Genomic DNA, 17439 nt, shown 5'->3' with positions numbered 1-17439 from the left:
CCATTAAAAGTGAAGGCGATGTTTGTTAGTGTGAGCATTTTAACATTTTATTAAATTACAATTTTAGCAATTGTCCATTGATGACATTTAATGTCATCTTTATTATTCTTTCTTTAGTGCATAAAAATGTCTTTCATTATCATCTTTATTTAGTGCAAGACTAAATCATTCCATTATGTATTTTTAATCTAATTATCACTAATAAGTGGTGCACTAAATCATATTATTATGTATTTTTAATCTAATTATCACTAATAAGTGGTGCACTAAATCATAATGGTGCACTAAATCATAATGGTACACTAAATGATAATGGTACACTAAATGATGATAATGATGACATTCTATTATTTTTTCATCTTTGTATGATTTTCTCTTCTATAAATAGAGAGGTCTTCTTTGTTTTGAAAGGAAGATAAGAAAAGAAAAAATTGAGATAGTTAAGTTTATATAAAAAAGAGAGTTCTTATTAGTTGAAGGAAGGTGTTCTTTATGTAGAGCTTTAAACTCAACTCTTGTCCAGAGTTTGTTGAGTTACATTTTTGTGATAAGGCTGTTGTATCCTGGAGGGGACAAGTCAAGAGGACTACTGCTGAATCAGTGAAACGATTTACTGCAGTGGGCTTGAATCTCCTTAAAGAGAGCGAGATATCTGCGCCTCAGCCAAGAAGTGAAGTTAATTTCTTCATTTTATTTTTCAATTGTAATTTGTAATCTTATAATTTCACCAACAATGTTAAACCAGATGGCTCAACAGCTAAGCCATGGAGACTTTGTTCAGTACTAGAAATAGAAGATTTCAAATCCTTAGTTAAAATTTTGCCACTATGGTCAAGTAGCTTTTTTCTTGGCACAACAAGCAAGTTTGTCAATCCTTCAAGCTTTAGCAATGGACCCAATGTCCAAATCCCAGCCGGTTCCATACTCGTTTTTGTCCTCATATCTACTGCTTTATTCCACGCGCTGTTCTACAAATTTCTTTTTCCCACGTGGAAAAAATTGACTGCCAAATCACTTACACCTCTCCAGATAATTGGGGCTGGGCACGTGCTCAATTTTTTGTAACATGTGCTTGGTTTTACAAGTATCAAAACATGAATGAAGTGGATCATAGTAATTCTCCTTCTGATGAGTGATTCACAGGTCAAAAAAGAAAAGAAAATGGATTGTCATGATTATTGATCATGAAAATAACTTACATCATGAAAATAACTGTGTAACTTTTAACTGTATGTCATGAATATTTGTGATTATATAGATTACAAATTAATTATTTTTTTTTGAGTAAATGGCTAAGAGCATTCCTTAACAAGTTCCTAAAATATAGGAAAATGACTAGTGACTATTTCTCTCACGGTCATAGTGACGCAACACCCAAAGCAATAGTTGTTGCACCTTCAAGAACACTCATTTACTTTTTGATTTAAAAGCTTTTAATCACATTAATGTTTCTCCCCATTTATTGAATAAGGATAAAAATCAAAAATAATTAATTAATCAAATCTTGATTTTTTTAAATGACAATTATTTTAAATTATTTAGTTTTAGTAAGGAAAACAAATAAAGTGGTACGAAGGAGTATTTTGAATCAGAGGAAGGACCTCTCTTGGTGTTTACTTCTTTAACCTGGAACTTGGGGCATCCCTTATCGCTTAATCATGGTTTATTTGCATCATTCTTTGCTTTATATTGTCTTAGAGCTTAATTATTTGCTATTAGATTGCACGCCCACTCAGGTGTCAGGGTGTGCTTTTTTCCCCACTCAGGATCATTTATTGACTTACACAATAAAGCAATTTTATTGGTGGAAAGTTTTGAAGAGCAATAAAAATTTGGACAGTTTTCCCGGAAACCGTCTTTCTGCCTTCTCGAAGTAGTCGTAAGCTTTGCGTATATTTTACTCTTTCCAAACTCCATCTAATGGTATTACACCGGATAAGTTGTTTCTGTACTTCAATATGTTTGATTACGTTGGATTAGGGATGGACAACTTGAGTTGAGTTGGAGCCTGGGGAAAATGACTCAATTAACAAATGGGTCATAGCTTCTTAACTCTGTTCATGAGTTACTTGCGCTTAAATAGATTGACTAATAGTTGTCTAAACACTTATCAAACAAATGGAATCAATTGAAAAAAAGTCTATACTGTAATCATTTAGGATCTAAGAATTAAAAACATAACCAATCAATTTAAACCTATGTTTATTTGTTTGTTTTGAGATCTAAGAATTAAAAACATAACCACTCAGTTTAAACTTATGTTTTTTTTTTTTTTGTAAATAAATGAGAGGAGCAATATAAGTTTGGGTGTGACTCCGCAATATAAGTTTGGGTGTGACTCCATAATCTCTTTGACCAGAACCATGTAATTGCGCATTTTCTATTTGTCTAATGAATCATGACCTAAAATCTTTTTGTGTATGAGTTCCAGAACATGTTTGGATGGACTTCTAATTATTAGCCAGTAAAGCTTTAGATTAGGAATGTCAATGGATTAGTTGAGCTGAATTGATATATGAACATGACTGGGATGATTTGTGTTAAAATAGGCTAAGTGCCTGTTTGACTTAACTTATTTAAAACAGTTTATAAGCAAAAAGTAGTTTATAAGCCAAAAAAAAGTTGGGTATTTCAACTTATTTTCTTTTAGCTTATAAGCTGTTTAAAATAAATTAAGCCAAACATACCCAATTATTTTTTGGGCTTATTTTAAGCACAAAATGATTTTAAATTGGATAATCAAACACTCAAAAAATTAATTATTTTCAGCAACTTATAAGTCAATTCAACCGGCCTCTAAGTAATGAGTTATAACTCAATCTATTTACCTTTTACCAAGTTTTAATTTCCTTATTTGCGTTTTTATAATTTTCTTATAAATTACATGATAAAACTTCTTTTTCCTTAAAATGATTTTATATAATATATCAAAGAAAAAATAAATTAAAATATTTTAATAATTTTTCTCATTGGCCATTTGAGTTGGATCCTATAGTTAGCACAATCCAGCCCGACTTTTTAAATGGTCTGAATATAGTCGTGCACCTTAGGGCCATGTAAATAATTTCAGATACAAAATATCAGATTTTTAGGACGTTCTAAAATTCAAGACGTCCAGCTTTCTAAAATGCTTACTCGTAAATTTGATATTTAGAACTAACTTCACCACCATTTTAAACCACAAACTAGGGTCTATGAGGCTCGTAAATTTGATATTTTAGAGAAAATAATTCTTCAAATAAAACATTTGCCCCTGTATCTTTCAAAAAAATAACCATGTGAAATCTGGGCCCTTTGAATAACTTGAGATACAAAACATGATTTTTCTAAGACGTGCAAGGATACAGTAGTGTAGTGGGATGTAAGCCCATAGAGCTGTATTTTTTTCCTATATATAGAAGATAATGTCAGTGTATGTTGCCTCATTATATGTGTAGCAACAAACTTTGTTGGTTTTTGTCGTTTTCCAGATAAGTCCACAACAACCAAACTAGCTACATGCTCATTTAGCTCCTCTAATAATGGCCCATCTCGTCAAAAAACCTTATGAATTACTGATGTAGCCCATGTCATAATATCAGTACCTATTTTGTAAACTTAATTAATTGATTTTGAAATTTATAAATGGAGAAGCAAGATAGTAGTCTTATTTTATTTTACTCGATGGTCTATCAGAAATAATTTTTCTATTCCGATAAAAGTAGAGGAAAAAATTTACATACATTCTACCAGCTTCAGACCCCATTATTTATGGAGGATTACACTAAAGATATTGTCGTACATTTATTTAAATGTATATAGTTAGAAATATCATACACCAAGATTATAATTTATAGTAATTAATTGAGATAACAAAATACTCCGATCTCTTCATTCTAAGAAATGTAGAAAATGCCAAATGGGTCATATAGCAGATTCAATACAAGGATTATTGCTTTGGGCTGAAAAGAATAGTGCTAGTGTCTGATCAGATATCATGTCGGATTACACACACAGCGCAATAGGAAAGTAGTGAGTGGTGAGTTTATCCCATATATGAGAACGACAAAACTACGTTTTCCCGGCGGATCCAGAGGATAAGCTTTTGAATTTTCAATAATGTATATATATGTGTGTGATAAAACTTTATCAAATATCTAATAATTTTTAATTATGAATTTCATAAACTTTAAATTTTGAATTTGTCGATAAATTTGGTTGGTTAATTGAAACTTTATCTAAATCACCTTTGATGAAAAATATACATATATAAAATTAGAATTATTTTTTCCATATAAACTCCTTAACTTCTTTGTATAAAAATATTTAATAATAAAAATTCTAACTCCTCGATCGATTGATTGACTCTATTGGACCATCTCGTCATCTAGAGCATGACAATGTTATATCAAGCGCTGTTCATCGGATAACATATTTCATTATAATGTGTATTCTCTTAATTTGTGACTGGTGGAAGAAAAAAATTGTGCTAGATGATTTTATGTCATCTAAAGAGAACGATAAAATATTTTTACAAAAGGATATAGTTGACTTTATTGAGTAAAGAAGGTATCTATTTAATTTTATTGATCGAAAATAGCTATATGATACTCAAATGTTAATATTAGAAAGCTTTTGTGTAGTAAAGTCAATTTCCTAAATGAATTATCGTATATTTTACTATAAGTTTTGAAATTAACAAAGCAGCTGATTGGAAAAAAAAAACACATATTCAATTTTTTTGTTAAAATAAATTAAAAATTGTTTAGGAAAAATACAAATTAACAATTACTATCTTTATCAGAGAAGGTCGAAAAAGGAATTTTGTCTCGGTAAGCGTTCCTCATAATTATAAAAGATCAAGATAAAATCATAAGATAAATTAGAAAATCATAAGTTAGGGTTGGTTTAGCTTATGTTTGCGTTTTGGTTTCTTTGTCCATTATCACTAATGTTAGTTGTTATATGAATTTATTTATTTTTACAGGAAATTCATTTTATAGTTAATAGTTTACTTTTATTTTATTGCATCAAAATTACTAAATTACTTTTGCAATATAAAATCACTCAACATTACGCACATCTCATAAAAAGTCAAAAGTATTTTTTCCTTTTTATAGTAAAACTATTGTTCACAGCGTGGCTGAACATTTTTTTCGTACTTTGAGTAAAATATCATATAACATGCTCATTCGATTAGATTATTTAAGAGTTGAATTTTTTTTGATAATTTTTTCAAATATATGAGGCTTTTAGGTTTATAAAAAGAATGTAATATGAGAAATTTAAATTGTGTATCAAAAGTAATTTTTAACTTCAAATCAAGCTGATTATTTGAAATCATGTCCAAACACATCCTTATTAGATGTTTATCCATAGGATTTTGGCCCTTAATCTACTATACAATTGATTTTCAAACAAATATTTAAAACAATTTTTTAAAACTTCATTCAAATCTATAATGAAACGCTAATTTTTTTTCTTACAAATATATAATTTAATGACTTTAATATAATGAAGTGAATAATTGAGTGATCAATCTATAAGTTCAATTCTTTTTATAGGAAGCCGGTAAAAAATTATTAATAAATAATTTTTTATCCAAATTTTAAAAATATTTTCTTCATCACAAATTAAATATTTTACTTTAATTGGACGCCGGTAAAAAATTATTAATAAATAATTTTTTATCCAAATTTTAAAAATATTTTCTTCATCACAAATTAAATATTTTACTTTAATTGGACATGAATTTTAAACTATGAAGACAGATTTTTAAATTTTATAACCTTAAATTAAAAATATATATAATTTTTTTAATTTTGTAATCTTAACTTTTTTTGATAAATATTAAACTACTTTCTAAATATAAAAATATACACTTATATATTTTTATAACAGTTAAAATACAAAACACTTGAATTGACAGGAAGATACATAGTGGCATCTTTTGTCGTATGCATCCAAAAGAAATAGTGATAAGATAGTGTATCCAACTTATAAATTTAATTTACCCCCAAACTTTGGAAACAGAATACAGTAGTATTAAGGCAACAAGCACAACGCGCTCAAATAAAAAAAGAAGAAGGTATACTAGTATGTCTATATATATCCCAAAGTCTTCCTAGAGAAACTAAAAGAGAGGATAAAGAGATAGCTGAGTTAATAATTAGTGCAGCAATGAAGAAATCAGTCGAGACGTTCGTAGATGAAGGAGCACCAAATCATGTTCACTCTTCTACCAACAATAACAATGGCGGTTGGATTTCATTTCCCTTCATCATAGGTCCTCTTTCTTCCCTCTTCTCTTCTCCTTTAATTAACAAACAGGGGAGAGTTATCTCAACTCTTCCTCAAAAAATTATAATAAAGATTAGATGAAAATATATTTTTTCTTTTATATATATATATATATATAATAATAAATGTTGATTTCTCTTTAACTTGTTCCTATGTTTATTTATAATATTTTTTAATAAAAATCTTTGATTCCACTGATCATTATATCGAAGCTACTTCGATCTGTGGACAAAATAACTTTTTTTTGGTCTAACATCTTATAGTTTCTTTTTGTATTTAAATTTTATTTAATGAAAATTTTGACTCAACTAAAAATGTTGAAATTTGATTAGGGTGCATGGCAGGATTATCAGTGGCAGCAGCAGGATGGAATAACAATTTGATAGTGTATTTAATAGAAGAATTCAAGATGAATAGTGTGAGTGCTGCTAAAGTATACAACATGGCGAATGGGTGCAGCACTATTTTCCCTATTTTGGGGGCCGTACTCGCTGATTCTTTTCTTGGATCTTTCTCCGTCATATGGATTTCTTCTTTCATCTCTTTGCTGGTAATTACTTTCTCCTTATTTTCCTTTTTCTCAAATTCATTCAAATATATTCTCATTATTTTAATTTGTTTAACTTATTTTAATTTGAAGTAGATTTTTAAGAATTTTTTTTCTTATTAATCATATAATCCTAAATTTTGCACATGAAAATTAAATAATTAATAAAAAAGGAAAAAAGTTTTGATGAAAAATTTAAATGTATCATTAACAACGGAAAAAAACAAATACACATTAAGCCTCTACATTACTGCATAGCTCTAGTTATACAAAATTTCGGCAACAATTAGTTATATTTTTAATGGATTAAAAAAAAATAGGCGATATAATAGGAAAGTATTTGTCATTTCATTTCCCGAGAAAAAAGATAGCTTCTATCTTATCATTATTTTGTTACGATCGTTTTGTGGGAAGTCGGCTCAGCGATTCCGGTAACTTGGTTTGAATTTTATTATTTTCACAGATTCAATTTACTTACACTGATTAGACATAAAAATAATTTAAAAAATAATTAAAATAAATAATGATAATCAAAAAGAAATGAAGGAAGAGAGTATATATCAGTCTAAATTAATAAGCCGTAAAATTTCATACTTGTCTCAATTAATATTGATGTATAGTTAAAAAATGAAACATATTTACGTGATTAACTCATTTATATAATGGGTTAAATTTTTTTCCCTCAAAATGTGATTCAGAATTTTCTGATAGGAGCAATTTAACATGTGTTGAGATGCTTAATTTTTATTTAGTAGATATTTAATAATTTTATAAATATTTTACTCAGATTAAATCTGTTTTTAAAAGTTCCAAAAAAGGTGTAATCTTTTAATTACTTTTTTTCTATTTAAATCTAAAATTAAAAAAAAATCAAATCCTAGATAAACTGAAGTTCCTGCTCGAATTTTAAATTATTTTTCCACCACATATTCATATAAGTGGAAACTTTAGTAAAATTTTAGCAGTATATTCTTAATAAAATGCCTCCAAAGAGCTTATCTTAGGTTGAAAAGCATGTTGAGATGAGAACTCAAGTGGCACTATTTAGCCACTTTTCCCTCAACGTGCGACACGTCATCATATATTTATTTTTCTCTGACTCAATACTTCTTTCTGTTTTGCGGCTTTTGCTGTGTAAGTTAGAGTATTTCTCACTTATTATTAATTAAAATTCATGCTTTCCAACAGATTTATCCATCTTTGCTTAGGTGGGGATTGGCCCTACGTGACCCTATTTAGTAGCACAATATCTATGTTGATGTGTGTATTTATGGAGTAGAACAATTTGTTATAACCAAAATTGACACAAAATTCAACAGAAAAATGATTCGACGACCAACATTATTAAAGCACTACCTTTAATTAGTATGACGAATTAGTACAACCACAATAATATTTCTTGTGTATGACACACTATACACTATTCTTGAACTTAAAACAGTTGCGAAATGAGCGTATTGAGACAAATAAAATAAGTTGTCAATAAATTAGCGAATCATATCATATAATTCGATGGTTGGAATGTTACCTGTGGTGAGATGAGTTGGAACTAATCGAACCAAATATTGGCTCATTGTTTTACTCGTCAAATTTTGTAAACCATAGTTCCTTCTATAGGTGCAAAGGAACGGTAGGGCTCAGACATGTTACTACACGTAGATTATGGCTTACTGTACTGAAAGAAAAATATTTTAATAGATATAACGGAAGTTTAATGCATATGGGATATGGCTGTCCCTTTTTAGGTTTGACCTTGACCCGTATAGGCAGGCAAACCAATGATATCAAAAAAAATTCTACCAAGAGAAAACAAAATCTGAAAGTGGAGGATAATTAACTTATTTTTGAATTAACATGACGTTCACTTAGATGTGAACCCACTAAATTTTGAAGATATATCACCATTAAAAAGAACATTTCGAATACGAAAAAATAAGAAAAGAATATGTCAGAAATTCAATAATGGGGAAAAAGACAAATATTTTAATTTCTGCAAAATATTTTTTTTGCATTAATTTCATAGAACTGTGTATAACATGCTCAGCGCGACAATTTTAATGAGTAGAATTTAGCGGTTCGTAGCAGGTTGCTTGCTTTATTACTCAGGAAATTAGCTATCCAATACAATCTAGCTTGTCAGAACATGTTGTTTGGTTTATTTTTCTACGTATTCATTATGAACAATTACGTGCAGTTATCTTTAGATAATCTGATCATGCATAAAAATTAAACTAATCTAATGTACCATGTAACGTTTTGTTTTTTTCCAAATTGGCTTGTAGGGAGTGTTGCTTCTCACCTTCACAGCAGTCATCGACACATTAAGACCTCCAAAATGCTTTGATGGTTCAAATGAATGCAGAAATGCATCAACATTCCATCTTACAATCTTATATGCAGCTTTAGCTCTAGCATATTTGGGAAACGGAGGAACACGTTTCACCATCGGATCAATGGGAGCTAATCAATTCGATAAGCCAAACCATCAAGCGATTTTCTTCAATTGGTATACTTTTGCGCTCTACACATCTAATGTGATTGGTAGCACAGTCCTTTTGTATATTGAGGAAAATTTTAGTTGGGTACTTGGGTTTTCCATCTGTGTCGCCTTCAACATCCTTGGCTTGGCTATTTTCTTGTCTGGCCGCCGCTTCTATCGCCATATTGAGCTACAACAAGAAAGCCCGTTCATGAGTTTAGCTCAGGTCGTCGTTGCTGCTATTAGGAAGCACAGAGAACCATTGTCATTAGGAGGTGAAGATTATTACCATGGAATGAAAAAACAGGACACTTCAACAAGTGCTCATGACCTAACGAATCCTAGCAAATTCTTCAGGTATAACAACACTCTTCCTATACAAAATTATGATTCAAAGCATATATATCTAGCTATTAGTAGTAGGGGAAGACCTACAAGCCTCCTAAAAGCCGTTCGATTGAAATCTTTTGCCAAAAAATTATACTACTCTATGCGAATAGGTAAAAGAAAATTTTATATGTATAAGTTATTGAATTTCCTCGACTTTAATTTAGGGGTTCCCCGCATTTATCCCCCACTTCCTTATGTCTAGTATTTAGACAAATGAACTTGTGTAGCGGCAACGCATTGCTTTAGGTCACTCGTTTGAATCCTAATTATACCCTTTTTGCATTTTCTTGAATTCCCTTATTAGAATTTCTGAACTCCCAACTAACCAAAATTCATTAAAAAAAATTGGGACTAGTTACGAAACTTATCTCTAATATGTCACTAATAGCCTGTAGGCAACAATTTATTTTTTTTGTTGACCCATCGTTAAATAGGATTAGAGACGGTGGATCCACCTAATTCCTGTTGTTTTAGGTAATTTATTGTCCTGGCTCTTAAGATTCTAAGTGAAATCACTTCCAGACGTGGAAAAATGAACTTGTTCTCTGTTTTAATAGGTTCCTGAACCGAGCAGCTTTGATCACGGAAGGAGATAAGAAACCGGACAAAGTCGCTGGTGAGCCATGGAGACTATGTACAGTGCAACAAGTAGAAGATCTCAAAATCTTGATAAAGCTATTTCCAATATGGACTACTGGTTTGCTTCTGTGCACACCACTAGTCATACAAACCAGTTTAGCAATCCTCCAGGCCCTGAAAATGGACCGGCATTTAGGATCCAATTTCAAAATCCCAGCTGGTTCTGTCATAGTCTTCACGTTGATCTCCACATGCATAACAATAACATTCATGGACCGACTCCTATTCCCCTGGTTGACTAGACGCATTCGTACTTCTCTGACACCGCTCCAACGGGTTGGGATAGGACACGTCAGCACGGTTGTCAGCATGGTGTTATCCGCCCTCGTCGAGTCAAAGAGGATAAAATTGAACAAATCCTACCACCAAAATAATGTTGTGGTGCCCATGTCAGTCTTCTGGCTCGCACCACAACTAGTCATTACAGGTATCGGTCTAGCTTTTCATTCTCCAGGATACGTGGGATTTTATTACCAAGAATTTCCAGGGTCGTTGAAAAGCACGTCTACCGCGGTCGTGGCGGTTTTTATGGGTGCGGCATTTTATCTAGGGAATGGGGTGATGGATTTGGTTCAAAGAGTGACAGGTTGGTTGCCGGAGGATATAGATAATGGTAGGTTGGATAATGTTTTTTGGGTGATTTGTGTTTTAGGAGCTTTAAATTTTGTGTATTACCTTGTATGTGCTTCATTGTACAAGTATAAAAATGTTGACCAGGAACTAAATGATTCTATCGACAAAATAGATAGAAATTAGCACAAATGAAATAGTCCTGTATTTATTATGTAATCATTGAACAAGCAATGATTCTCAATTCATGGCTCTTCAAGATTAAAAGAAAATTTGCGGAGATTGTAGTACTATAATTTTAAATTTAACTAGTTTTTTTTTTTTCTATCGCAAGAGACAAACATGTTTATTTTCCCATTAGTTAATGTACAGGTCAATGCATTTAGGGTAACAGTCCATTTTGTTCCCCAAAAAAAGACACAAATAAATGAAGATAAGCTTTAGCTCAAAATATTCATTTTGTTCCTGGTATATTTGGCAGGTGAATTTTTTCGGCAAAAGTTTTGGAATTATCAAAATCTATTATTTGAATTTATTTTATTTTTATACATGCATCTTTGAAGCTATGAGTAAAGATAGCAAATCGACAAGTAGACAGACAAAGGTACTAAGTTGGGATCTGCATATTTAATTAAACTTCCACATATGCCATCTTATAATTCTTGTTAGAAAGGACATTTTAAATTGTAAAGAAAAATTATGGTTTAATAAAAAAAAATTGGGAGAGATATTTTTAACTCAAAAAACAATATTAAGGGCAATTGCGGACCAGAAGATAAAAGAAGGAAAATTTTGCCAATTTTCAATGCATTACGGTAATTTTTTCCCTTTTCGATGAACTTATGATTAAGGACTCATGAGCCGGAATTTTTAGTTTATGTACTTCAAATTTTAGTCCTCTGCTTCTTTTATATTAGTAGGGATAGAATGGTGTCTTGTCTTGTGCTGGTTTAGGATGGCTGTAGGTCAAGGCGTGCCTTTATAGTTGTGTTGTTATTGTCTTTGTTATCACATTACTTTGTTATTGTTATTGTTATTGTCTTGTAAAATTTGCATTATTTTTTTTTCATTATGCTATATATATTATTTTTCTCACGTACTTGGAACTGTGACTTTTGAGCCGAAGGTCTTTCGAAAACAATTTCTCTACCTCCATGAGATAGTGGTAAGGTCTACGTACATCTTACCCTCCTCAGACCCCACTTGTGGAATTTCACTGTGTATGTTGTTGTTGTTGTACTCCTCTTACATTATTGGGTTATAATTTAATAATTTGTATATATTTACTGAATTTCTCAAGGCAGATATTAAATTTGTGATATTACACTTACTCCGATCCAAGTTACTAGAAGATTCATACAGAACTACAATAATACACAACTCTTAACCTGTTTCTGAATATTAAAATCAAAATTCACATATGAGTAGCATTATATATTGAAATATAACTCTATTTCTCATCAGCAAAGGAAACGAAAACATAAAGATATTTTGTTCTTTATATATACATTTTTTAAGTCAGTGTATATGGTTAAGGGGACAAAGTAAAATGTCAATATGACTAGTTTCAGAGTTTGGAGGGGTAAATTGTAAAATCTTGTTATAGGAAGAAAAAAAATTAGTTGAATTTCCCTCCTTTTTATTAACGGTCAACACAAAGCTCTTCTCAATTTGGATTCAAGAATCAAGAACTGACTCTTTTCTATATTAACATTCTCTTCTCAGTTCCATTAAACTCATTTTTATTTTGTTGAATTCTCATTTTCCAGCAGCTCTGTTATTGTTACATTCACAATCAGTTTAAGCCTTTTTTCCATTGATAATTCATCTTTCATATTTCTCTTCCACTTTGTTCTTTGTTGAAGAAAAATTGTTCTTGATCCACAAAGTTGTTACAATGCAACAAGATTTTGTATATGATCCACAAATTTTTGGTTTTCGTGATTACATCTATTGCAGTAATTGCGAAGCTCGAATTGCACATGTCAAGGATTACATTCCTAATGTAAGGATTCTCTAATTTCTTCTGAATTCTTCTACTTTATCATTCGAACTATATTTCGACGAATATTGCTACTAATTTCATTAAGAGGATTCAATCCCCCAACTATTTTCTTTCTTGACTAAGAACAGAACAACTTATTATGTTCATTTTCTTGTCCAGGTGCACGACTTAGATTATGGAGGGTACTTTAATAGAGTGTAAGTCTCATGATTTCGATAATTCGGAAATCTTGTGATTTTCCTAAGCTTTTTTCTGAGGTTTGTGTATTATATATGCAGGTTTAATGTTGTTGTACTAGACCAACCGAAATTTTATCAACAAGAAGATGGAAATATCCTAACCAGACTCAATACTTACTGTGACCAATGTAATGTGCTGCTCGGGTGGAGACTTGTAAGATATTTTATATTAAAGAGCAAGACGATTTTGTTGCTCTTTCTTAAAATACTGAATTTATGATTTCTTCAGAGGGACGCCACACTACGGTCCGAGTATTTCATAACAGGAAGGTTCTTTATGAGATTGTAAGTTTCTAATAACGAATTTGGAAATTGATGATATTGTCTGTACACATATGTATGCGGTATGACTTGTAAAAGGTGTTTATTCAAATGAGTATTTTGTGGCAGGGACAAGCTTATGTACCAGAATCGTGTAACGTTGCATAATTCTCTCTTTGGAGGTGAAAAGGGACAGGATCATGTTCAAGATGGAGGCGCTAATGATCAACCCTTGCTGTATTTTAATGAGGAACAAGTTGGAGACGCTAATGAAGAGGGTCCTAATGATGAAAATGGAGGCGCTAATGAGCAAAGTGCTGATCAAGATGGAGATGCAACGAGCAGTTTCATGATCAAGCTGAAGGCGCTAGTGAACAGAATCTTGAACAAGATGCATTCCCGTCAATGAAACGAATGAAGATGTAGATCAACAGGCTGACGGAAATGCAGACATTGATATATAGCCTACTCATGTTGATCAAAATGCAGAAAGATACACACTTTACAAAATGCTAATTCATAATCGTGTGATATTCCTTTTTCTCTTTTTGATTTTGGGATTACAGTACATATTATTACTTCAGGTTGGAACAAAGCAATTATCTGCTTTGTTTTTCTTTTAATTTCTGGAAGCAAATCAACTGTCAGAGATGTATTTCCTTAACTGCAATTGCTATATAATCGTCTTTTTTCTAGAAGCGGGCGTTGCTTGACAGTAAATGCTAGTGAACTTTACTTTGTTTTTCTTTTAAAATGTGGATGACTAGTGTGATGTTCCAGTATGTGATGAAGTTAGATTTTAACAGATAATTGTGTATGTAATGGCTTTTACATATAAAAGAAAATTTACGCTACCAGAAAGATAAGTACATATAAACCCTGTCAGTACACATATAAGTTAAGTCCGAATTTTAGACAGAATTTGTACACACCAGTAGATCACCTAAAGGATAATTCCAGGTAGTTGTTAATAAAATGTGAGATTAGTAACACAAAAAATAAGTCAGATTAGCTACTACAATACAACAACAACAACCCAGTGAAATCCCACATCGTGGGGTCTGGGGAGGGTAGAGTGTACGCAGACCTGACTCCTACCAATGTAGGACGGCTGTTTCCGAAAGACCCTCGGCTCAATAAAAGTATAGAACAAGGTTAGACAAGAATATTAAAGTAAATAAGTAGATAACGAAAATGATCCAAACAATAGTATAATCAAAGCACAAAAAACAGTAGATATTATTATTGGATAATAACATAAATACCATAAATAACATACAGCAGAGTACCAGAAATCATAGTGCGTTAATACGCCTACGAATAAGGGAGAATAAAACCACTATGAACTAGCCTTCTACCCTAATGTGTGTCCTCCACACCCTCCTATCTAGGGTCATGTCCTCGGTAAGTCGTAAATGCGCCATGTCCTGTCTGATCACCTCTCCCCAATATTTCTTCGGCCTACCCCTACCTCTTCTGAAACCATCCATGGCCAGCCTCTCACACCTCCGCACTGGTGCCTCTGGGACTCTCCTCTTCACATGTCCAAACCATCTCAGTCGCGTTTCCCGCATCTTGTCTTCCACCGAGGCCACTCCTACCTTTTCTCGAATAGCCTCATTTCTAATCATGTCACTCCTGGTATGCCCACACATCCATCTCAACATTCTCATCTCGGCAACCTTCATCTTTTGCACGTGGGAGACCTTAACTGGCCAACACTCTGCCCCATATAACATAGCTGGTCTAACGACCACTTTGTAGAACTTGCCCTTAAGTTGTGGTGGCACCTTCTTGTCACATAACACACCGGAGGCAAGCCTCCATTTCATCCATCCTGCCCCAATACGGTGTGTGACATCCTCGTCGATCTCTCCGCTGTCTTGCATGATAGAACCAAGGTACTTAAAACTACTTCTCTTTTGGATGGCTTGGTCCCCGAGCCTAACTTCCGCGCCAACCTCTTGAGGTGTCTCACTGAACTTGCACTCTAGGTACTCTGTCTTGGTTCTACTCAGCTTAAACCCCTTAGACTCCAAGGTGCGTCTCCAATCTTCCAGTTTAGCGTTAACTCCGCTACGAGTCTCATCGATGAGGGCTATGTCGTCCGCAAAAAGCATACACCATGGCACCTCACCTTGAATTTGTCGCGTCAATCCATCCATCACCAAGGCAAATAGGAATGGGCTAAGAGCTGATCCTTGATGCAACCCCATCATAACTGGGAAGTGTTCTGAGTCCCCTCCTACTGTCCTTACCCTGGTTTTGGCACCCTCGTACATGTCCTTGATCACCCTTATGTACGCTACAGGTACACCTTTAGCCTCCAAACATCTCCATAGTATCTCTCGTGGGACTTTATCGTAAGCCTTTTCCAAGTCGATGAACACCATATGCAAGTCTCTCTTCCTCTCCCTATATTGCTCCATTAGTCTCCTCATAAGGTGGATGGCTTCTGTAGTTGAGCGTCCCGGCATAAATCCGAACTGGTTCTCTGAAATAGACACGCCTCTCCTCACCCTCATCTCTACCACTCTTTCCCACACTTTCATAGTATGGCTTAGAAGCTTAATACCTCTATAGTTGTCACAGCTCTGGCTATCCCCTTTATTTTTGTAAAGCGGGATCATGATGCTCGATCTCCATTCTACGGGCATCGTTGCCGTCGTAAAGATGACATTAAATAACCTAGTCAGCCATTCCAAACCTACCGAGCCCGCACTCTTCCAAAATTCTCCAGGGATCTCGTCAGGTCCGGTCGCTCTTCCCCAGCGCATCCTACGAACAGCATCCTTAACCTCATCGACCATAATACTCCTACAACCCCCAAAATCGTGACTCCTTCCTGTATGTTCCAAATTTCCCAACACAATTTCTCTGTCCCCTTTGTCATTCAAAAGTTTATGGAAGTATGACTGCCATCTTTGTTTGATAAGGGTCTCCTCTACCAATACTTTTCCGTCTTCGTCTTTAATGCACTTCACTTGATCCACATCGCGTGCCCTTCTCTCCCGGGCCCTGGCTAGCCTGAATAATTTTCTTTCCCCACCTTTCTCTTCCAGTTCAGCATAAAGACGTTCAAAAGCTGCCATTTTCGCCGTTGCAACCGCCAACTTCGCCTCCTTCCTCGCTATCTTATACAGTTCTCCATTCGTCCACTTCTCCACCTCATCCTTGCTCTCCATCAACTTAACATACGCCACCTTCTTTGCTTCCACTTTCCCTTGCACTTCTCCATTCCACCACCAGTCCCCTCGATGCCGACTACGACTACCTGTCGAGACTCCTAGCACTTCCTTTGCTACAACCCTAATAAAACTAGCTGTCCTATCCCACATATCGTTCGCATCCCCACTACTATCCCAGGCCCCCATATCCTTCAATTTCTCTCCCATCTCAAGGGCACTAACCGTTGTCAAACTCCCCCATCTGATTCTAGGTCGTTCTTCCCCGACCCTCCTCGTCCTTGTCATCTTTATCCCTAAATCCATCACTAAGAGCTTATGTCGGGTTGTAAGGTTGTCGATCGGGATGACCTTACAGTCTTTGCACAAACCCTTATCATCCTTCCTGAGGAGTAAAAAATCTATCTGAGTTTTAGCCACTGAACTACGGAAGGTTACCAAGTGATCCTCCTTCTTTGGAAAACTCGAGTTGGCTATCACTAACCCGAAAGCTCTTGCGAAATCCAATAGTGCGGTTCCTCCTCCATTTCTGTCCCCGAAGCCAAAGCCCCCATGCACATCATCATACCCTCCCGAAATAGATCCGATGTGCCCATTGAAATCCCCTCCCACGACAAGCTTCTCAGTAGGTGGTATGCCTCCCACTAACTCGTCCAACTCCTCCCAAAAGCGCCTCTTATCCTCCTCGCATGGGTTAAAATATATTTTTTCCATGTAAATTTTCTTTGCAGTGCAGGGTATATTGTTTCTAGTATTCATATTTCACAGCAGTCATTGACACATTAAGACCTCCGGTGTGTTATGATGGCTCAACAACCCAATAAGTAGTCTTATATATTGGATCC

The 17439-nt window shown here is 33.8% G+C and overlaps 2 protein-coding genes across 2 annotated transcripts; both read left to right on the top strand.

Annotated features, from left to right (window-relative positions):
• The first annotated feature begins 6130 nt into the window (after nt 1-6130).
• LOC129900755 (protein NRT1/ PTR FAMILY 2.3-like) lies at nt 6131-11123 on the top strand. Its single transcript, XM_055975779.1, has 4 exons — nt 6131-6265; nt 6612-6829; nt 9109-9662; nt 10253-11123. Exons 1-4 carry the CDS (start codon nt 6160-6162, stop codon nt 11088-11090), a joined length of 1716 nt encoding a protein of 571 aa, XP_055831754.1. The 5' UTR covers nt 6131-6159; the 3' UTR covers nt 11091-11123.
• A 1498-nt stretch (nt 11124-12621) lies between these two features.
• Nucleotides 12622-14046, top strand: LOC129901118 (uncharacterized). Its single transcript, XM_055976238.1, has 5 exons — nt 12622-12909; nt 13069-13106; nt 13188-13302; nt 13378-13433; nt 13539-14046. Exons 1-5 carry the CDS (start codon nt 12802-12804, stop codon nt 13816-13818), a joined length of 597 nt encoding a protein of 198 aa, XP_055832213.1. The 5' UTR covers nt 12622-12801; the 3' UTR covers nt 13819-14046.
• Nucleotides 14047-17439: the final 3393 nt, after the last annotated feature.

This window comes from Solanum dulcamara, chromosome 8 (assembly GCF_947179165.1).
Source record: "Solanum dulcamara chromosome 8, daSolDulc1.2, whole genome shotgun sequence".
Classification (NCBI taxonomy): Eukaryota; Viridiplantae; Streptophyta; class Magnoliopsida; order Solanales; family Solanaceae; genus Solanum; species Solanum dulcamara.
Note: the sequence above shows the minus strand (reverse complement) of the source record. Positions and strands in the feature narration are given on the sequence as shown.